Here is a 22,684-nt window from a genome sequence, read left to right on the forward strand (position 1 = left end):
GAAAGAACATTCTGCAATATATAGTTTTGTTTCACTTCAAATATCATTTCAGATACTGCTGATGGAGAAGAAAAATCAACTATTCAACATAATATTTAGGGTTTTGAGAAATGCACACCTAAAGATGAGACTGTTTTCAAGCTTTTGGTTTTCAGATTGAACATAGGAAAAATGTTTTTGCAAAGAAGCAATTTCTCTAAATATAGTATTTGAAAAAAATCCATTGAACAAAATTGAAAGATAAAACACACTGTAGACTTTAGTTACTACTAAGCTTAATAAAACTGGACAAATAAATGTCCAAACTCACAGGCTGCAGCATGGAAAATTATTTAACCATACCCTTTTAAGAAAGTATTCAGATTTGGGCCATCATTTAAGTATTTGTCAGTTTAAGCTATGGCAGAATCTGGTGATTTTCCTTCAGAACTTTGCCATATTCTTTTCAACGCCTGACATTATCTCAGTCGTTTTTCATTGGAACACATGAGACACTTTTATAGCAGAGCACCAGGCATCTGAATGGTGTTTGGAATACTTATCTAACACCAGTTGCATGAAGAGGTTCCACTGGCTCCTCCAAGCTGTTCAGCATGGCAGCAGAACTACTACTGCCTTTTGTCCCTGAAGCCTTAGATTCAGGCTCCTCATCTGTTCATTTGAAATGGGGAGTCAATCCAGCATGGATGTCAGCCTCCTTATTCCTCCCACACTTGTGGGTACAGATTATTTAGGCTGCCAATCCAATAAAATAGCTCAAGTACAATGCAAGAATAGTGTATTTTTTTCTAAATTCTTTATTCAAAAGAAAATATTTAGCCAATTTAACACAAGAAAAAAAAAGGAACATACATATTTCAGACATCTTTATAGGTATGGAAAATGCTAGCTCATAAGATCACACAATTACATATTATTCTAGATGCCATAGAATTTCTGTATATTAGGAACTTTAAAGCAGACATTCAATATTCCATGGAACTGACCAGTTTGGAAATAAAAGATTCACGGCGCTCTGAAGTGCTCTGAGGAGACACCTGAGCTAGCTTGAAGTTCAAGGGGAAGGCTACCCTTGTTAAAGTCACTACAGTATTCCATACTCGTGCATTGTGCACTGTGAACACAACCTCTCTGTAATTCAAATGGAACTGTATATATCCATACAGTTCCACAAGATAACTCTATTAAGTTACTGATGCTTCTGGACTTATTCAGATCCTGTGTTTGACTGGAACAACAATGTCGTGTATATCAATGCTGCTGAAAAAGATAAGATACCAGAGGTTGCTGGAGTTCTTCTCTGACAGCTCCCTTAGGAAATAATACAAAAGTATTTATTATTTATATACAAGCATGTCAACACATTTTTAGATAACTCTCTGTACGTTTTTCTGTTTAGCAATGGAAACTACAGAATAAATTATATATGACAATTCTGGCTATTCTAAGAAACTTGGTATTGCACAACTGGCAATCTACAAATTAGATGTAAAATGCTGCATACAAGTGATATTTCTTGGTATGGTGTTTGTGTTCATAACTATTTTGTGCCACTATCTGTATAAAATTAAGATTAAATCTACTCAACATAGCCTTCTGTTATCTGATAATATCTGTCCACTTTGTGCACTTTCAGATGTCCTGAGGTGGTATGCCAGATGTTAGGAAGGTTGTATTTTACTTCAAAACCTGCAGGTATAGAGCAAACATATTTTGCTATGCATACCATCTGGTACCTGTTTTTTACCAGAGAACAGAGTGTGTTTAATCATTAAATCAAATCCTGCAGTAGTTAAATCAAATTAATTCATACAGATATATGCATTTTTCCCCCTGTGGTTTTTCCTATCAAAGTAATCTGGTTACTTTATGTGACAGAAAATGAAGTCACTGGACCAAATTCTGCTCTTAGATACACACATAACCAACAGGAAGTAAGTAGGTTTGTAAATGCTCACAGAATAATCAGATATGAACAATAGCTACGTTTAATAGAAGTATCTTACATACATGGTAAAGCACTGTCTTCTATTTTTCTATTTTGATCCTCATTACTTAATTAGTAAATCAAAATTTATTTAATATTAGTTTTAAAGATATGCATCAATGCTCTTCACCTTATTTTTTCCTGCAGTATAGATCTAATAAAATTCCTTTTCTGATGCTGGTTCAAATAATGAAACTTTTATCTAGTTCTCTGACAGTTTTTTGAACAATGACTTGTTCATTGCAAAGTATTTTTAGAACTGTTGTTTCATAACCTGTTCTGTCCATTCTTCACTTCACTGGTTTTTGCCTTCTTTTATTGCAATTAATGATAGATATTTATTTATGTAGGTTGGGTTTTTCTTAAAAAACTTATAAATTAAATTCACAAAAATTTTTTTGGTACAGAGAGAAGTTTACCTCTCAGCTCAAGAAGTAATATTTCCACAGGATTCTTTTCCTCTTCTGGAGATGCTCATGTCGTAGAGATCACATTTTAGTTTCATTGCATTCTGTGGTTATTTTATAAGCAAGCCCACCTTATTAGAAAGACTTGCAATCAATCTTCTCATACTGTTCGTGTTCCTTTCACAAGCAGTTAGTTGCTAAAAAAAAAGAAATTACACAGTTTGAACAACTTAACTTGAACAGCAGTATTAAATGGCATATAGTGGTTGAGTGACCACAACAGAGGTAAAAATGACACAGAGAACAAATTAGGGTGATTACACAGGCTAAATACAATTGTTATGATTAGCAAATATTACTGGAAGACAGCAGTCTGCTATGAATTTGCACATTTTTTCACACAGAGAAGCCAGAAATATTTGCTTTACAGGTAGAGAGTGCAAATGTAGCAGCACTGATCATATACTTGTCTTTGTGCACAATAGCCACTAAATTACCAAGAAAGAGACGAAGAGTGGGGAGTATTTCACATTGCCTTTGCTAAGTCTCAAGCAATATTAACAAAGCCGGTCATTGAAATTAACCTTGTACCAAGGCACTGTTCAATAGACTTAGTTAAGTGGAAGAATAAATTAGAACAGTCTGGGTACAAAGTTTTGATTTTCAAAGGCAAATTGCTAAATTAAGCAAACCGGTCAAAGCAATTACTTATGCTAAAGAGGTTTTTTTTCCAGTGAAAAAAAGGCTGAAATTTCTTTCAAGCAGATTTGCAAAAAGTACCTAGAATTTGTGTCCCAAACAAATAGAAAAATCTTTTAAGGAAACATCCTGTATTCAACTGAGTGGTCACCTTGAAAAATGAAAACTGATTTCACACTCATTTAATAAAATTTTTTGCAGTTTTCTCAATAAATCCATACAAGTTTATATGTACACACTTTTTTTTTTTTTTTTTGGTGGAAATAAAGATACCAAGTTCGAAATTACAATCCATTCCTCACTAAAATGAAAATAATATTTGGTGGTTAGAAAAAGAGGACCTGCAAAGCTGGTAAATGGTAACCCACCCAAATAACTGCAGAAGCTAGAATGCTGCAATTAGATGCATATCTCACTTTTCCCCTTGATATCAAGCTCTCATCAGGTGTCACCACACTACATATGGAGAATATTTTTTGAATTCCCATTTCTTTCACCTTCAAGATTTTTGCATAATGAGATTCACTTCTATTTATCTGGTTTTGCTCAGAAAAGCTGATGAATTACATGTTACTTTCTTATAAGCACCCTTGGGTTGGATTCAAGAGATTAAAACCAATTAATGAACAGAAATTCTAAATGTTTCTCTTGTCCAGAGTTTTAGATAGTGGTCAGACCCTCCTGACATAAAACTGGCCTAATTCTGACTGAGTTCTTGGTCCTAAATCATAACACCTTCAACAGCACCAAATGCAGGCTCCATGCACAAGAGCCACAGCAAGTATGAAAAATTTCATCATGCATGAAAATGTTGTGTGAGTTTCAGGGAAATTATCATTTCCTACACAATCCAAAGTTTCTGCTAGTCTTTTTGGTGCTGATAGCAGGACTTCCAAGTGCTGATAGATTTTGAACTGTTTGCAATCCCCGACCTGAAGTGAGCAGACAATCCTACACTGTGGCTAATCCTGCACTAGAAGTGCTGCCTATCTCTCTGCCTGGCCCTTTCACTGATCTACAGGCTTAATTCACTCCCAGATCTTGCTTTATTTTTCCAGGATATTTGTAGAGTCATAAACACCTCTTTAGGCACAACAGATGAAGCTGAAAGTGGAGAGCACTGGTGTTACTTAATTTTCAGTTTACTTCTTCTTCTGCAGCACTTAAGAGAGAAGGTGTGAGAAAGATGTGTGAAATCTATTTAACTAGAGGTTCTTACCTGGAATAAACGAATTCAAAGCAAGAATTTTTAATATAACAGTTTAACTTTCTAAACCACATTAAGGAAGCTTTTGGACCAATTAGCTAAAAATCTCTCTCAAACAGCTTTAGCTGCTTAGAAACACTAAGGGTAGTCTTCTGGCCTTTGTGCTTTATTATAGGACTGACAGGTAGGAGAAGATTTTGAATTATATTGATGTGCTTTAGTGATGAATGATTTAGTAATGATGTGATTTAGTAATGTGGCTCATATATGAGCTACAAAGGTATGATAATGAACCTGGCAAAACTGAGTTATCTAATGACTTAGATGTGATATGTATGGTATATCAGGTATGTGTGATATCTTAATTATGTGTGATACATCAGTTAACAGATTCAATTAGATGCTTGAATAACTTCCTACTAATCAGGAACAGGGGTTCACCAACTGTTAAGGACAGAGACTAGAAACCAGTAGGATACTGATTTTTAATTATTGGGCCTTTGGTTTTGCTCTAAGTTTTATTTTAGACTCTGCCAATTATTTTCCTGATGTTGTGTAAGTTATCTTTGCCATATTTTTTCTAACCTGTCAGCCACAGACTGCTATTTGTACATGAGATATCAAAAGATAGTACATGAAAAAAAGCTGTATTTAAGGAAATAAGAAACCTCACACATTAAGGAAGGAAACAAAGTGAATAAGCGAGGGAGGAGCAACAAAAAGTTGCTACAATAAAACATCCCATTTAAGATTATTGTTATTTTTGTGATGTAATATGCAATATATTTTTCGTAAAACTGCTGTTGAGGCCTTTTGGTTTATCGTGGCCACGTAATAACAGGGGGGAAAAAGGATTTCAATTTACCATTTCCCCTTTTATTACAGTGTAGTTCTACTAAAATCTAAAGGTTCATGGAAAACCCACAGATCAGAGTCCCTAAATTGCCTGCAGTGGAATATAATAAAACCTGAGCTCAGTGAAACTGTGGCTGTTGAACCTTGGTAGGATTGCACTCAGCAGACACTAAGAGGGTGGTGTGACACGATGGCCAGGCTCATTACAGCATCTGAGCATAGCTGTGCAGCTGCAGGGTGGAAATAGTCTCCAGTGAGTGAGTGAGTGGGTGAATGACAGCAAAGTGTAGAGGGGCTAGGCGGCCCACAGAGGTGTATAGATTTCCTCAAAGTAGTCAGGTCCATGGAGTAACTAAACAAGTATAACTGCTAAATTCAACATGTGTGGTTGCACAAAATAACCCTTAAATAAAAGTGACTGAATTTTCTCTCACCATGATAACAAGACATTCTGCTGTGCCATGGGGCTGAGCCACTCACTTTCCTTAACAAGTGTTTCTGTCATTAGCTTTTAAAGTCACCTGAATGAAGTCAAAAGAAGCCTATGGCTAAGCAGCTGTCGAAGAACAGTGCACATGGAAGACCTACGATGTCTGTGCAATGAACAGGACATTTTATAATGTTTCCTTTTTCAAGGTTTGAAAGGATTACTTAAACACAGATGGAGACAATACAACCCCAGATCTCCACTATACATATATATATACATAAATATTTTGACGTGTATGTGAGTTTAATGGGGAACTAGCAAGATGACCAAAAATGTGACCCAAATAAAACAGAAAATTTTAAAAGCTGTCTTACTCATTTTGAGGTGTCACACAGTTCTACAGTTCACATTGATGCAAGGCTGTAAAAATTGCACAACAGAATAACCTGAATTATTTTTTAATGACATTACGGTGTTGTAAAAACAGTGCCAGATTTGATTCTCTCTTGACATGGTGAAAATGTGATTTTACAGTCTACAAATCTCAGTGAAGTTGTTCCCTCTGTACACTGGTGACAGGTGTCCAGACCACGATGGAAAACCTATCCTGCAAATATTTCTGCACATTTTTTGTCATTTAGCTGTTTATGTCCTTGTATTTTCCACGTGCGTTGCACTTACAGCACAGCCTTTGCAGGAGGGCAGGCAGTGAGTTGCTGTTTCCCAGTGATCTCAGACCTGCCATCTGAAATAGAACATTGCAAAATTATTCAAGTAGATGATTGCTGGGATTCTAACACAACATTTATGAGAGACATTTTGTATGCTCTGAAATACTTTCTTCTGCGCCTGTCAAGAGCCATCGAGATGAAAAATAGGGACTGAGTTACAGATGTGATGCTGAGATACAGGCTATCATTTGAACTAACCAGATTAATAAAATGAGTGAAACCATAAAAAAAGCAACAAAACAGGTCTACCTATTCCATCATATTTTTAGGAAAGTGTACATCAGAGATGGCAAAAATTTTCCAGGTTTTAAGTTTTTGCTACGTACTCTAAATAACACAATTGTCAATATGAATAGAATCATGGAAACTACACTATAGATAAAAGGCCAATTTATTCCATCTTTTAAATGAAAACTTTAGATCCAAATTACACTAAATGCTCAGAAACCCTGCTGCCTTTACAGAAATCATGGCGTTCTTCCTGTTGATTTGGCCATAGATCTTAATGTCTCAATCCAAGAAAGCAACTTAGTGCATGCCTTTGATGGACATAAGCTGTTTTGTTAACTGAGAATGGGATCTAAGAGCGTTGACAGGTATAGGATTTAAGAGTGCAGAAGAACCAGCCAAAATATTTTAAGTCACTGGCCCCAGGTCTCAGATCCTCTTCTCTGCAGGAGACTCCTCAGGACTGAATTCTTTAACAAATGTGAAGCCAAATTTCACTCAAGTTATTGTGAAATTCTTCCACTTAGTTGAGGAAAGAACTGACAAAAATTAATTGACTGTCCTTACAAAATAAGCAGAATAAATCTTACCTATTGGCACAGCTCAGCTTCCTCTTTACAAAGCTCACCATGCTAGTTAAATTTCCTTCAGCACTTTGAAAGCTGTTAGACAATGTTGCACATATACACATATACAGCTGCAAAAAATTCAGTTTGTCTATCATGCATTTCTGCTATAAGAAAAAATTTTATCCTGCATTTGTACCTGACAGAAGATTTTTATGTGATCAAAGCTCATCTGCACACCCACAAAAGAGGATAGAGAGATAAGAGCAGGCGGGGGAACTCAAAATACACCCTTCCCAATTACTGCCACACTATCAGAGGAGCCATCAGCCCAACAAATACTCATCTCTACAAGACCAGAGAAGTGCAGGAGTACAAAAGCAAGGAGAGAGCCCAAATTAAAGGCTCATAGACAGGACTGCTCTGTTTAGGCTTCTCTCAGAGTTGCCCTAGTAGACCCTCAGCACAAGAGTCTGGATATTAAGGCCATCAACATGAGTTATGACTACAGCACCATTTGATGGTTTTACCCTAGCTGACATGGAGGAATGTGCTTTAGGATATGGGACATATTGTGGGATGCAAGGGAAGTGCATTTCAAGATTTATTCTGGGATGTTTAGGAGACAAGCCAAAGGTAGGGAAAGGAAGTGATCTAGACAATTTGGGGAGGAACAATTTGTGTGAGGAGAAGGAGAGACAAAGAGGCCAGTCAGGTGCAGTTTTCTCCTTGGTATGAGTTTCTCCTTCTCTGGCCAGAGCTGCACCTGACCAGCCCAGCTTGTCCTATCTTCTTTCAAAGCTCTTTCAGTGAAAGACCCCCTACTGAGTGGGTCTGGGTGCCAGCAATCGCAGTCAGACCATGAGTCAGGAATTCCATGTGCCTGTGTGGAGAGACTTGAGTGAGTGAAACCCAGTGGCAGCTTTGGGCGTGTGTAAATGTGAGTGTATCTCTGTGTGAGTGCAGGGTCTGCACCAGCAGCTGCAGTGAGCTGCAGCCTCAGGGGCTTGTCTGTCCCATGACAACAACTGAGGAGACTGGGATCCAGTGGCAGCTGCTGGGCAGGCCGAGGGTCTGAGCTGGGATGCTAAAGGGTTCCAAGTAGTATATGTACATATATTTATATCTATCTAGCTAGCTAGCTAGCCACACATATATATTTTTACTAGGGTGTTTGCATCCCGCACAACAGAGATGGAAGTGGGATGAGCTCCATGTGAGTGTTCTGTGTGTCTGACCTGTGTGGCCAGCCATGTTTACATGTGATGTTCATGTGTGTGCACTCTGTGCATTTGCATCCTGGGAATATAAGTTCATTCTCACTACTGGTTGGACCTGGGGCAGGAAGCTTGCCCATTTCAGGGCTATCAGATTCAGCACAGTATAAATTTACCACACAATCTGTTAAATAGTTCTTAGTGACTGTCTTAATTCATTGCCCCAATTCTTTAAACACTTTAAGTTAGTCTTTTCTGGCACTTGTTTAATTATTGTCTTGATAAATTCTGTTTTAAAAACAGTTCAAAGTATTTCTAGAGTGTATAGCCAACTATATTTTTCTTCTTTGGAAAACTTTTGAATTTGAGGATATTTATGTGTTTAAGTATTTTCATCTTCAGTGTTGAACTATCGTGGAGCTCTGAGTGTGATGAGTGCCAGAAGAAAGTGTTCTAAAATGTTTTTGTTTAAAAATAGCACAGGGACAATTACATATTATGCTTATCAGAAGTAAAAAAGGAAGTTGAGTGTTTTTACCTGTAGTGGTTTTTTTATAAATATAGAGAAACTTTTTAGACAATGTTAACCTTACTGTTTTTCACTCTTCTCTCTAATTTGCATGTGACATTATGTTCTTTTCCAGACAAGTCTAAGAATTTCTAGTCGACATTGACAGGAGTATCCTCACATTTCCTTAGGTAGAATTTAACTTAAAATATGCATTCATTCTGTAATGAGTCAGCATTTCTGGATGAATATTCCAACATTAAAAACTTTGCTGTATATATCTCTTAGCAACTGAGAAATTACAGCCTTAATTTCATTTTAAAACTCCCATGTTTAATAAACTTTCTTTTTTTTTTTTTTTTTTTCACTATGGAGAGAATACATGAATTATCAAGGCTTGCCTCGGACTCCTGATAATTCAGCTGTCTTGTACAAGACAAATGCGCGATATTGTTCTGAAGGATGGTGAAAGAATCCCTGGACAAGCGAGAATTAGCAACTGCCAGGGTCTTTCAGTTCCTGGGCCCATTACAGCCCCTGCAAAGGCACCAGCAGGCAGGAAAGACCAGCAGGTACAATCACAGAGCTCACCACAGCTGCTGGGTCCAGGGAATGGTCACATATGCGAGGTGACAGCCGCCTCTGAGAAGTGAGGACGGGGTGAAGGCAAGGACAAGCACAGCTTTCCTTCCCACTTCTCCTTAGCAGCAGAAAACTGGCAAAGCCAGCTCTTCCTGTTCTCTCTCCCTCCCTCCCCCGTGGTTTTGCTTATGCTGCTGAACAGGCTGGAGCCAGTTTTGTATTCTTTAGTTCCTGTGAGGATATGATCCACTGTTCTAGGATAAAATTTGAGAAAGAATGCTTGCTTGAAGGAGAGTTTTGCCTCTTGGTAGGTATTGTATGAAGCAATGCTGGCCAAAACAAATTAGAGAGTTTAGCTCTTTTTAATAGTTAAGCAAGTCATACAGTACCTTCAAGACAGACACTCAATGAGTGGCAACTCAGGTATTAATTACAATTAAATATTTTCATACAGGATTGCAGCAGCTGTGTAGAAGCTCTCACAGCCCTATAGTATCATTCGTAGTCTAGCAGAGAACACTGAGAAAAATTCCTGTTTGACTAGGACTGACAGTCTAAACACAGTTCCATTTTTATATTTTTGTTTCAGAAGTTCACACATTTGCTAAGGAGACATCATGGTCAAGGACCTCCTGACCATAATATTGGCAGGATTCCTTTCTTTCTCCTTTATTCAAAGCAGAAGGTCATTCTAACAAATATTCATAGGCTTTTCAGTACTGAAAGGAATCAAATATGCAATGCTGCATAGTTCTTTGGCACACTGTATCACTCTAAACTCTAATACTGCAAAGTGTAAGGTGCTATTCCAATGGTGCGACAGTTTCAATGTATCAAATTTGACACCTTTTCAATAAAATAGGCTAAATTTAGATAACCATATGCTCATGCTGACAAGCTAGCTTCTCCCTGATATGTGTTTTCATGAAAGAGTACAAGAGGGCCTCAAAGTTTAATTAGTCTAAAATTAATTCAAAATATTGTATTAATTTACAGTAGAAAGGTCAAGTTGTAGAGCAAACAGCAGGAATGATATTTTTTACTTAATGCGCTAAGATTCAGCTGTAAAAATTCCATTAATGTTAATAAGAGTCATGCTGCCAAATTCAAAAATCATACTATAAATATTTTATCTGTCTATGCTCTTACTGCAGTCTAATAAACCTTGTACAATTAAAGCCCCTTCTCTCTTGGCTGCCTGCTAGGCAAAGTTGGAGAGTACACACATATGAACAAAGAAGTACTACTCTGCACTAGGGTGGCCTCACCTTGGGTCCTATGTGCAGCTTTGGGCACCACAATATACGAAAGACATTAAGTTGTTAAAGAATGTACAAAGGCCACGAGGACAGAGAAGGCTCTGGAGGAGAAGCTGTCTGAGGAGTGTCTGAGGTCACTTGTTCTGTTCAGCCTGAAGAAGAGGAGACTGAAGGGAGACCTCATTGCAGTTACAATTTCCTCGTGAAGAGGAGGGGCAGGCACTGATCTCTGTGGTGACCAGTGACAGGACCCGAGGGAATGTCATGAAACTGAGTCAGGAGAGGTTTAAGTTGGATGTTAGGGAAACATTCTTCACCCAGAAGGGGTTTGGGCACTGGAACAGGCTCCCCAGGGAAGTGGTCACAGCACCATCCTGACAGAGTTAAAGGAGCATTTGGACACTGCTCTCAGGGACAGGGTGTGACTCTTGGGTTGCCCTGCGCAGGGCCAGGAGTTGGACTGAGTTATCCTTGTGGATCCCTTCCAACTCGGCTTATTCTGTGATTCTATTAAGTATTTTATCAATAGAGATATATTTACAATTTGTGCTTCAACAACTTAAGAAGATGGGCCAGTGTCACAGTTACATTTCAATCTTTGCATCATTTTAAGGGATTTTTAAACTATTTGAGAAATTAAAAATGCAATGATTTTTTAAAAATCCTTCTCATTAGCAACTACCACTGGCTTTTTCTTAGTATGACTCCCAACAATACACAATGATAATCTATTCACTTTTCTGTGATTTGGTCATGAAGGCTGATTTAATTCAGTATGTATCTTTTGTAAGATCAACATCACTCTAAAATTAACTTCTTTTTTGATGTCTCATTGAGCATTGTGATTCTCTTGATTGTTCATGCTCTGTGGTCCTATTGGTTTAAAGTAAGCTGAAATTTGAGCTATAGATCACATAGCTAGAGGAAGATAAAATTTTCAGTCTCCACTAACATAAAAATTACATTAATAAATGCAGGAGATATAATTTCTAAAAATGGAATAATAATTAAAGTGATCAATGAAAGCCCTCTCTTTTACCAGTTTTTTTAAATGAAATCCCCACAATTAAATGATATATAATTGGATGCCTTGTACGTATTTTTTAAAAATTTCTATATTTGCTGACACTAAGAATTACAATACCTTAACAAATGTGCAGAATCTGAGTTAAACATAATAATTATAAAAGAAAGCCAGAAAAATTACAGTTCCCTGGAGACACAATCCAAGCAATAACCAGAATATTAAATTGAAGAATACATCAAGAAAATTTGCACCACACAGAATTAAAAAAAAAATTAAAAAACCAAACCTCAAGTTGCAAAATTAATGTAAGCATGTTAAAATTTTTTAGAAATGTGGTTCCACCCTTTTTATAAACAGAGGCACTTCAATAGTTTCATGAGACAAAAATATGAAGAGTTTCACTTCGTGGAAATTAGTACAAATATATATCAGATGCAACAAATTATTTGCTTGGTCCTACAAATTGTGTTTCCACTAGCGTGTGAGAAAATGGTGGTAAAGACCTGAATGTGTTATCTCTATATATAAATAAACTAAATATTGCTCAATTACACTTGGTGGTGGGCATTTAACAATGTCAGATGTGGAATCCTCTCAGAGTTGTACCCATGTACATATTTAGAATTACACATGTTCTTACACAAAGAACATTGCTAGAACAGGTTTTGTTCTTTTTTCAAAGGAGAAAGAAAAGAAATTCCTACAGCCCTTATCTTTCTTCAGAACCCCTGAATCTTATGCACCTGAATATCACACACAGTGCAAATGTGGAAGCCCCTTTATTTAAGCTGTTTTGGCCTTTTAATAACTCCATTCATAACATGTTTCTCCCAAAGTCACCCTTTAATGTGCAGCTTTAAGTCTGATTGCTCCATTAAAGTCTGCTTGATATCCGTGTCAAGTACCACCTGTTTTCTGATGGGCAGATTTTCTGATGGCAAAGTGGTTTTCACTACAGAGAAGTGGTGCATTTTAAAAAAAAATCCTTAATATGTTAAGTCCACTAAGGTTAGGGTGGAACTAGGGACATCAGTATTCAGGATGACTTTGGACATTGTAATGCACCATTTAGAGCATTCAGAGTAATACTGGAAAAGAGCTGGAAATAATTTCTAGAAACATTTTGCTTACATAAGAGATAATGCAAGGAATTTTGTATATTTGCTCATGAATATGTTCTGAATATGCTTTAATCCCTAAACTGTTAATAAGTAGGGAAAATAAGGCCATAGCACACCTATTTTTTGTAATACCCACAAATCCTTTTTCCCCCCAATTTTGCTGTTACAGATTTCCTTAAAATTATCTCTTCACAATATGTAGTTCTAATATGTTCAAAAATCTCTGCCCAATGTAATTAAAAAAAAAAAAAGTTCTGACAAATAAAGTTAGTCACTGAAAAGGAAACCATCTCCTGCAAATGTAATGTTGCTTTACTGGTACAAATAATTTTCTACTTTAGCATTCCTCAAAAAGACTCCAAATTTTTATAACATTTAAAATATAGGATTATTTTATATTATTATTTCAAAAAATAGAGAGCCAATTTCAAACAGCGATCTTTTAGCCTTTCTCTGAAAAAAATATGAAAACATCAATCATGATTTCACTGCAAACTTCACAAAATATTTCAAAAACTAAAGTTACATTTAATTATGTACTGTGAAATATATTTATAGATAAATCATATGCAGAAAATGCTGTTTTCAGTGGAAGAAACAAAAGTCAAGATTTGCTTAATCACTTTAGGGTGTTTTAATTATTATCCAGATACTGGTAACTCTTCTCTGTCCTTTTTTGCCACACTACATATGCAAAAAATAGATGAATTCGTAGCAAATTACCTTACTTTCACATTCTGTTGAATACAAGAGTAATTCTCATTTTGAGGGGATATCAGACAGTCATTTTATATGTGGGTCTCCATAACCTAGAAATTGGATTCATCCTGTATTTCAGGCATCATCAAGAAAAAGCTTATATATTTTAATGCAGTGAAGACAAGCCTCTTTAAAGCTATCACTTAGACAGACACCTGCTCAGCTGAACTCTCTAAAACAATTGGTACAGCCCATAGGCCCAGAAGTCTCAGGAAAAGGGTGATTATTGGGGGTTTATGCATGTTAAATATCCAGTCAGGTCACTGCATGTAGTTCAGTTTCTAACTGTCTCTGGGTATGTGACTTCTGTATCCATCTCTGAAATTCAATATGTAACACACTGTTGCAGTTTAGGTAAAAATCTTTTAACATTCTTGCAGATATTTAGCTTCCTATATACATCTATATGCATGGCTTATTTTTAATGCTGTGCTATGGAATACTCCATTTCTGCATTTATCTAATGGGCTGCTGACTCTTGATTGACTCTTGACTCTTAGTACATTTTAATAAACATAATATGAACCACTTCCTAGCCCAATTTTTCTTCACAGAGATACTATTAGAATTTCATTGAGAAGATGGTGATGCTTAGAATCTGATATTAGTAGCTGATACTAACCTAGTGTGTTTATTGTGTGCTTATAATAAAATAGAATTTCTGGGAAGAATATTCCAAAATATCCAGGGATGGGTGTGCAATACAGAAATGCTGTGATCTCTCCTGTTAATCTCATGAAGTAGAAGTGTTTCACCCAGCCGGGAATTGACTTGGTCCCACAGAAAGCAAAGTCTTGTCATTAAATTCATGAAGAACCAGACCAGACTCTAAGCACTGAAAACATATGCCCGTGTTTTCCTCATATGACCCAATTTTTAAATTCCTGTTTCTATACATGCACACCAAACAGAAGCTTCTAACCTGTTTTGCTGAAGGAGCAAGGAGAAATAGTTATATTCAAGCAAAACTAAGCCAGAAGGATGCAGGCACAATGTCCACCTGGTCCATCCTCTTGCCCTGGAAAAACTGTATTCTTTTATATATGCAGGAAAATAATTGTTCCTCACATTTAACATTTCATGTACGTCTTTTCCTATGGTTCTCTACATAGCAGCAGCTTTGTCCTACCCTAGTAGGTATAATGCAAGACAAGCATTGCACCCACTTTGAACATTCTGAGTGTTTCTGACTTCTTTAGCATAAAACAGAGTAAAATCCACCTGACCGCTTCTGCGATTCATTCATCTCAGTTGATCTCTTTGTTCTTCGGTTTTCCCTTGTAAAAGCTGAAAACCCTTATATTTCTTCAAAGTCAGAGGTCTATAAAATGAAACTCTTTATGGGAAGAGTGAATTCAGCTTCCCCATGTAAAAATGCTACATGTAAAAATGCAGCTAGTTTTAATCATGAAAAAAAGGTCCTACTTTTTAAAATATTTTTTCATAGGCTCGCATTGTATCTTATACATATCTGGTGAAATGGTTCATAACCCCTATGTAAACAGATTTTGAAATTCACACAGGTGTGGAAAGCACAAGGTCAAATATATAAAAATGAAATAATGTCTTTTTTCATGTAAGTTTTTTAATTTCATGAAGCTAATAGTGTATTAGATTCTATTGCAATTTTCCATAGGAGCTTAGTGAACACAGCATTTTTTTTGCATGTATCGTGACATATAATGTTGTCCACCAGTGCAAAACAATGTAAACACTGAACAAAACAAACATTAACTCAATTTTCATTTTTAATGTCTGATCCTTACAGAGATGTCAATGGTGAGACTAATTTATTTCACTGAGGCAGGAGCAAGATCTAAGTAGCCAGTAATGTGCCCTTCAGCTTCATGTTCACTCAGTTCTGTTCAGTTAACAGACTTTTCCATTGCTGTGACAATTTTAAAGCATTTATTCTGTAAATGAATAGTCAGCTTTCATGCAAACAGGCCATTAGCATTAATCATATGATTCTCACATACATTGACAAAAAAAGTGTTTGCTATATTTCTCTTGTCCATGACAAATGAGTAGTTGGTAAGAAATGAAAAATAACAATTTAAAAGGAAGATTAGAACAACTGATCTCTTGACACATTTCATCTCTCATCTGAACTATGAGAACCCATATTCCAAGTATGGAGGATGATGTTTCTGTTGATCAAAATATAAGTCTTTGCCTACTTTATCACTGATCCTGTTACGTAAATTAGCATTTACATTTCCTGATATTCTTCTCTTTGGGTTCTGAAGAATCCCAGTTTACTGGAGTACAAATGTGCAACTACATAAAAATAATTAAATGAACTGAGTGATTTGCATTGAATAATATAAACAGATATTTCCTAAATATTACCTTAGAATTTTAAGGTATTAAAATCTTATAGCTTTCAAGACATGCACCTTCACTAGAGTTTGACTGAAAACTGCTATGCAGCCACTGGAAAAACCTGCATTAGGGCTTCTGCCTAACACAAAATTATGACCTGAACCAAAGCCCAATGAATTCAGTACAAGTTTTGCTCTTTCAACTTTAATTTGCACTGGATCAAGCCCTTTGCATAAAATCTCCCATTTCTTCAACATTAAAGGAGTGCTTATGACTGCCAAGGAATATTTTTCCTTTCAATATCTGTTCAAAAAGAGATTTTGAAAACCATCCCAGGACTCTGCAAAATGAAAATCAGACTTGGATTTGTGTGTTAAATAACAATCTTCGGAAGCTTGTTATTTTGCAGATGGAAATTTTAGCTGCCATGTTGTCCTTCTAAAAATAACATGCAGTTTTCCAGTGAGCATGCAGTCAACTAGCAATATCAGTGTGCGTTTTTATCACAAAGAATCATCTGAGAAATCCATCTTTAGAGGTTTCTGTAATCAAATCAGGAAAACTCTAAGACTTACACATAAAGAAAAATATTTTTTAAATCTTTAAAAACATGACACATCTCAAAATCCTTTAATGTTTCACAGTGGAAGAAAAAAGACAACAGATGAATGCGATAATGGATAAACTATCTAAGAATTAATCTACATTTTTTAAAGTGAAAATGCTGGCAAACGACAAGAATGGAATGTTAAGGTATTTATTGTAAGCCAAGAGGAAAAGATTTATATGCATCATCTCCAAGCCAATATATAATAAAATCCATTTTCAGGCTTGACATAAAATACAATCAAAAGGCCATTTATGACTCTGAGCCCATGTCTCCTTCTTATGTTATAAAGTACCCCCAAATTTTCCAGCACCATTTTGGCCCTTTTCTTTAAAGGGCAGATACTATTTAGTTAGAAATGCACTTGTATGTTTTTTAGTCCTGATCCAACTCCTACTGTTGCCAGAGAAATATTTTCTGTTGAATTCAGAACGAATTTTAAAAATGATAAAAAAAGTCAAACTTAATATTCTATTATTTATTAAGATAATTGCTGTTAACAGAGATTCATTTGAGACTGCCTCAGTGGCTTACCAGTAAGTTGATGGGACATGAATGATATATTTCTTAAACCAGCTGTAAGGCAGAAAAGCTGAGGTTACTATTTGGATTCCCTGATGAAAAGCTGCAATTGTTTCATTTATAGGTAAATGTATTCTGGCTATTCCTAGAGTGACCTTGGCAGCCAACTGTGTTGCCCTTAGTGTCAGCAGAAAGAAGGCTGTTGGTGTCAGTGGACTTTGGATCAGGCTTTAAAGACAGAGGAAGCTTGCTTAAGGAGGAAAACAGACATAAAAAATAGTCCTGATTTCCCAGGTTTTATCACTTAGAGTTTAGAATACCAATAAGACATTTTAAACCCTGAAGAATAGTTGTTGTAAGTCAATTATTTTGACCCTGTAAGTTTTTTTACAATTGTATACAAGAATAAAGAAGAGCAAATCTCTCTGGCTTACAAAAAAAAAAAAAAAAAAAAAAAAAAAGGCAAGTACTTTATTTATCAATATATACTTTTGCTGCTTTTTACACCATTGCAATGACTAAACAAATAGCATAAAATAAACAAAGGAGAGTATAAAATCATTTCACTCCAGCTGGTATCCCAAAACAACCTTTTGACTAAGTACAGAGTTAGATGTTTCAAGTATGGCACTTATATGAATAAGAGCAGAGAGAAGATGATATATTCGCAGTTAAATGCAATGAACTCTCTTCCTTTGGTATGTGTGTCATCGCAGGTGATTGTAGGTAAATGCATATCTTGGCTGGCATGAACCAACTCCATCTTATTTATGCACCTATTAGGGAATCAATCAAAACCTACCGATATATTCTGCAGATCACAACTAATGCAAGATGATTAAGGTCTCTGGTGTGTGTGTGTGTGTGGACAGGCAAACAAAAAATGGCAAAATTATATTCAGCATTTATTTTTAGCATGACTAATTGATGCACAAACCATGAGAGAAAATAGCTAGTAATACACACCAGGACTACAGTCTGTGATTTAGACAAACAAAATAAGACATCTGTGAGATACGTGAACGCAGGTATCCTGATTGAGCTGTGGTTAGATTCCTTACAGTGCACTTTTCCTCCTTTTAAAACATGCTTATGCCTGCACATTGCAACAGTGTCCCCCACCCCACCCCGCCCCATATAGAGTATCCTTGCAGAGTTTTTGATATGAACATTCTACACATTTACAACAATTAGTCAGACAGTTCAAACTGTAAACATCCTAATGACAACCAAAAAGCTGCTTCACTGACAGATAAAACCCAATCATTAGAAAGAAAAGTAGGAATAATAGTAGCTGTGCTGTAAGGCTAGGTCAAGCATGGTTTTATAGCTGTTTTTTCAGTCTTTTATGTAGTGCTGCATTTTGCAGCTAGTTCAGTAAGTGCAGATCCAATACCTTAATGGCTTTCTTGGTGGTTTGATAAAATGCTTGCCTAAGCAATGTACCTTTCTCTAATGGTATCTGGGTCTGTTCCACCTGGCACAGTGTTTCAGTTCTGTCACAGCCTCACACATAAGCTGAGTCACTTGACTGAGTCCTGCCGAAGTTAGGCATGCTCATTCTTGGCAGGTCCTTATTTCTGATTTCGTATATGGATTTCCTTTTTGCCTGTACTCCTCTCACTGCCATTTTGATCTTTCTCCAGCCCAAGTGGTTCAGTTCTGCCAAATTAAGCACCACACAAATCCCACTGACAGCAAACATGAATACCAAGAATACAGTCTTCTCAGTGGGTCTAGAGACATAGCACTCTACTTCTTTAATGCAAGGGTATCTGTCACATTCATACATGGAAGGGACATTGAATCCGTACAGAAAATACTGTCCCACTAAGAATCCAATCTCTAGGGCATTTCGAAAGACCACTTGGATGATATAAAATCGAGAAATGCCTTCTTGCCTCCTCATCTTTGATTTTGTAGTTCTGATAGCAGGATTGGGGATTTCCTTCACTTCTAAGCAGTCTGGTTCTGCCTCTTTGGTGGAGTTCTCAGTGTTTTGCAGCACCCCATTGACAATCGTGTTCTTGATTTTCTTACTGTCCTCACGCTTCATTGAATCCTGGTCCCTTTCCAAGGTAAGGAAGACAGTGGAGTACCTCCGTTCCCTTTGTTTAGCAGACTGGTGAACGGAGTATGTTATGAAGCACAGGCTGGGAGTGCACACCATGATGATCTGGAACACCCAGTACCTTATGTGAGAAATGGGGAAAGCCTGGTCATAACAAGCCTGGTTGCAGCCTGGCTGCAGCGTGTTACAGACAAACATCGTTTGCTCGTCATCGTACACCGTCTCCCCTACAATGGCCACAATGAGAATTCTGAAGATCACCACCACGGTCAGCAGGATCCTGCAACAGAGAAGCCCGTCAGTGCGCGCCGCCGCCGCGCGGCCGGGAGCTGTCCAGTGCTGACCGGGCCCCCGCGCCGCGGCACCGCGGACCGGCACCGGCCCCGACACAGGCACCGGCCCCGACACAGGCACCGGCCCCGACACAGGCACCGGCCCCGGTCCCGGCCCCGGCCCCGGCAGCTCGAACCGGCCCCGGCACCACGAACCGGCCCCGCTCCCGCGCGGGGGGCGCGCAGGTTGCGCGGCGTCGCCTCGGCGCGGCCGTGTGCCACAGACCGCGGGCGGCGGTCAGCGCTGGCCCCCGCCCGGCCCCTTCGGCGGAAAGGCGACCACACGGGCCCTGGAGCCCCCGAGAGCACGGCCGGGAGCGGCGCGGGGCTGCGCCGGCAGCGGGACCCCGATGGCAGTGGGGTGTCCCCGACGACCGTCCGGTGCCCCGTGGCTCCTCGGGCACAAGGACAGCGGCGTTTGCGGTGTCCCCGCGCCTCGGAGCCCCGTGCCGCATACCGGCGTCCCCAGCACACAAACACACACACACACAACACACACAAGCGAGCTCCAGGCACACCCCGAAAGAGCCCGGCCGAAGGGCACCGCGCAGCCGGGACCCACCGCGCGCCTCCGACCCCCCGGCCGGCCCTCTCGGACAGGAGGGGATCCCCCCGTGCTCCCCGCAGCTCCCCCGCGACCCTTACCTCCCTATCATAGTAGAATGCTGCTGCACGGCAGCTTCCAGTAGCCTCTCTAGAATAGTCCATTCCCCCATCGCTGTTCATCCGGAGACAAAGACTTTGGCAAGCGTGGGGGATCTCTTCACTTCTGCTTTTTTTCACCCCTCCTATTTTTTTTTTTTTATTTTTTTTTTTTTTTTAATTTTTTTTTTCAGAGGGAGGGAAAACCAACAGAAGAGCAGCCCGTGTCTACCGCCCGCAGTCCGGTGGCGGGAGGGCGGCTGGAGGTGGCAGCCCTGCAGAGGGCTCCCGGCTCGGCTCGGCTCGGCTCTGCGGGGCTCGGGGCCGCTCGGCGGCCGCCACCGGCCGGGCCCGCTCGGCTCGTGGCGCGGCGCGGCGGGCGGACCGGCGGCGTGGAGGGAGGAAGGTTGGCTTTACTGTCTTGCTGTCTCTAATCTGCCTTTAAGTAGTCTCCGCTTGCGTCACTGACAGGTTGGTGGAGAGCAGCCAAAAGCAGCGCTCGGATTTTCTCATTTTTATTATTCCGGGGAATACAAACAAATAAATGGAATAAAAATAAATGAAATAAATAAAAGGATGAGGAGGAGGGAGGGCGGAGGAAGAGCTGGCCCGGCAGGCACGAGGCTCATTGTGCAACCGAGTGCCTCCTTGCCGGAGCGCCCCGGCCGGGCACCCGCTGCCCCGCCGCCCCCGCCAGCCGGCACAGCCCGCGCTCCGCCCGGCAGCGCAGCCCCGCCAGCACCGGGCGCTGCCCTCGGCTGCCCGTCCGAAACGCTGCTCTGCGGCGGCAGTGTGACACCATGGCCCGCCCAGCCACGGGCGCCTGCCCGGGGGTCTCCAGGGGTTGCTGGGCTTTGCCTCTCTCCTAGAGATCAAAACAGCGGTCTCCAACAGAAGTGACCTTACTTGTTAGAGCTGCTAACCCTTGGAAGATACTTGACTCAAAATTGCATCTTTATTCTCCCCTGATCACAGTTATAAGAATCACTGAAAAGAAATAAAGCTCATATATAGCCATTTCAGAGAATTCTGAGAGTAAGGTTGTATTTATGCTAGAAAAGACACCAAATCTTCACACAAAGCATCTCTAAACAGTAAAAGAAAAAAGTATCTTGAATAAACCCCTGCATTATAATCAGTCCACATATTTTATTCTCATAAACAACTGTGTTTAAAACAGTTTTTTTTCATTTTACAGATACCCTTACAGACTGTACCTGAAACATCACCAAACATTTCCACACAAAACATTGGTACCAATTGGAATTGACTTCTCCAGTGAAACAGTGTAAAATTTATTCTTGTATTCTGCATATTTACAAAAAAAACAGGTAAACCTTCACACCTGTTCAACTAATCTCATTAAAGAACAACGTCAGAACAATTCCTGTCAGTTTTATCATAATATTCCTACCATCAAACTCAGTAAAATCAAATTCTTTCTGAAGCAGAGCTGCACAGGCCATATTAAACAGTGTAGTCCTTTTTTTTTTTTTCTTTGCAGCTCTCTCATGAACCAATTCCATTTCATATTAAAGATGTTAAGTGTTTTCTGAATAAATGGAACCATGCTTCATCTGTGCAAGAAGGCATCTGTATGCTTTAGATACCCCAAGGTTTGCTGTTCCTTCATTTGGACTATGCAGATGGACTCTGCTTCACGTGATACTGGGTCACTTGACTGACTGAATTAGGAAAGTATCAAACAAGAGAGGATCAATGAATACCTCTGCACAGAAATTTGAAGATTTTTATTCTCTCTCAGTCAAGGGTCTTTGGCTTTTTGTATATAGTTTCTAAAAATTGCTGCTGCAACAACACCAAAGCTATAAAGAAGTTGGAGTTTGGTTTGTTTTGTTTTAAAAGGACTGTGGTATCTATCCAGCTACCCTGACAACTGAGTGTCTCATATAGATTGAAATCTGTTTGGAGATGGATCTGAAAAAGAGAGAAATCAAAGCAGTAAGGGAAGGAGTAATGCCTATGTAGAAGGAGAGAGGGCGGGGAATATGCTAAGAAGCTAATGATGATAATCCTATTTAGCACACCAAACAGAGGGAAAACCCATGATTGAAGTTACTGAAGAGAGAAGATTTTGGTTCATAGATAAATGACAGAATGTCTACAAAGGAAAGCTGTTCCCTGGTACTGGGATAGAAAACCCATTTATCTGAGCTTTTAGGACCCTTAAATGCAAAGGAATTACATTCTGATCATATCAAACACTGGTTTACAAATTAACAGTTAGTCAGTGTTTGTGAAATATCATAATGTCAGTGAAATATCATAAATAAATGCTGCAAACATATAAACATTGTTATTACATTGTTTTGGTTTAATTATGGTTTAAAGTTGAATTCTTTCAGAGCTTTTTTTACAGGAGTTGCATCTCATTCTGGAATACCTGACTGCTCCTTTTTTAGCATACACCACCCCGCAACCATATTCAGATGCAGGATACTTGGCCTTCCTCTTAAGAAAGCTTACAAGACTTCAGACCTTGGTGAGTTTGGAAAACAAAAAATTCAGTGAGAGTCTCTTTCACAAGGCCAACATTCATGTAAAGTGGCTACAAAATTCAAAGGAAGTTGTTATATCTTGA

General features: G+C 38.8%; 1 protein-coding gene and 1 long non-coding RNA gene across 2 annotated transcripts; both read right to left on the reverse strand.

The window, feature by feature from the left end:
• Positions 1-779: 779 nt before the first annotated feature.
• LOC125327795 lies at positions 780-2,483 on the reverse strand. Its single transcript, XR_007204375.1, has 2 exons — positions 2,407-2,483; positions 780-1,689 (listed from the first exon to the last, which is right to left on the reverse strand). It is a non-coding gene; the product is annotated as an uncharacterized LOC125327795 (long non-coding RNA).
• A 12,830-nt stretch (positions 2,484-15,313) lies between these two features.
• Positions 15,314-20,431, reverse strand: GJD2 (gap junction protein delta 2). Its single transcript, XM_048307687.1, has 2 exons — positions 20,086-20,431; positions 15,314-19,388 (listed from the first exon to the last, which is right to left on the reverse strand). The coding sequence occupies exons 1-2, from the start codon at positions 20,154-20,156 to the stop codon at positions 18,545-18,547; spliced, it is 915 nt and encodes a 304-aa protein (XP_048163644.1). The 5' UTR covers positions 20,157-20,431; the 3' UTR covers positions 15,314-18,544.
• Positions 20,432-22,684: the final 2,253 nt, after the last annotated feature.

Source organism: Corvus hawaiiensis, chromosome 6 (genome assembly GCF_020740725.1).
Source record: "Corvus hawaiiensis isolate bCorHaw1 chromosome 6, bCorHaw1.pri.cur, whole genome shotgun sequence".
Classification (NCBI taxonomy): domain Eukaryota; kingdom Metazoa; phylum Chordata; class Aves; order Passeriformes; family Corvidae; genus Corvus; species Corvus hawaiiensis.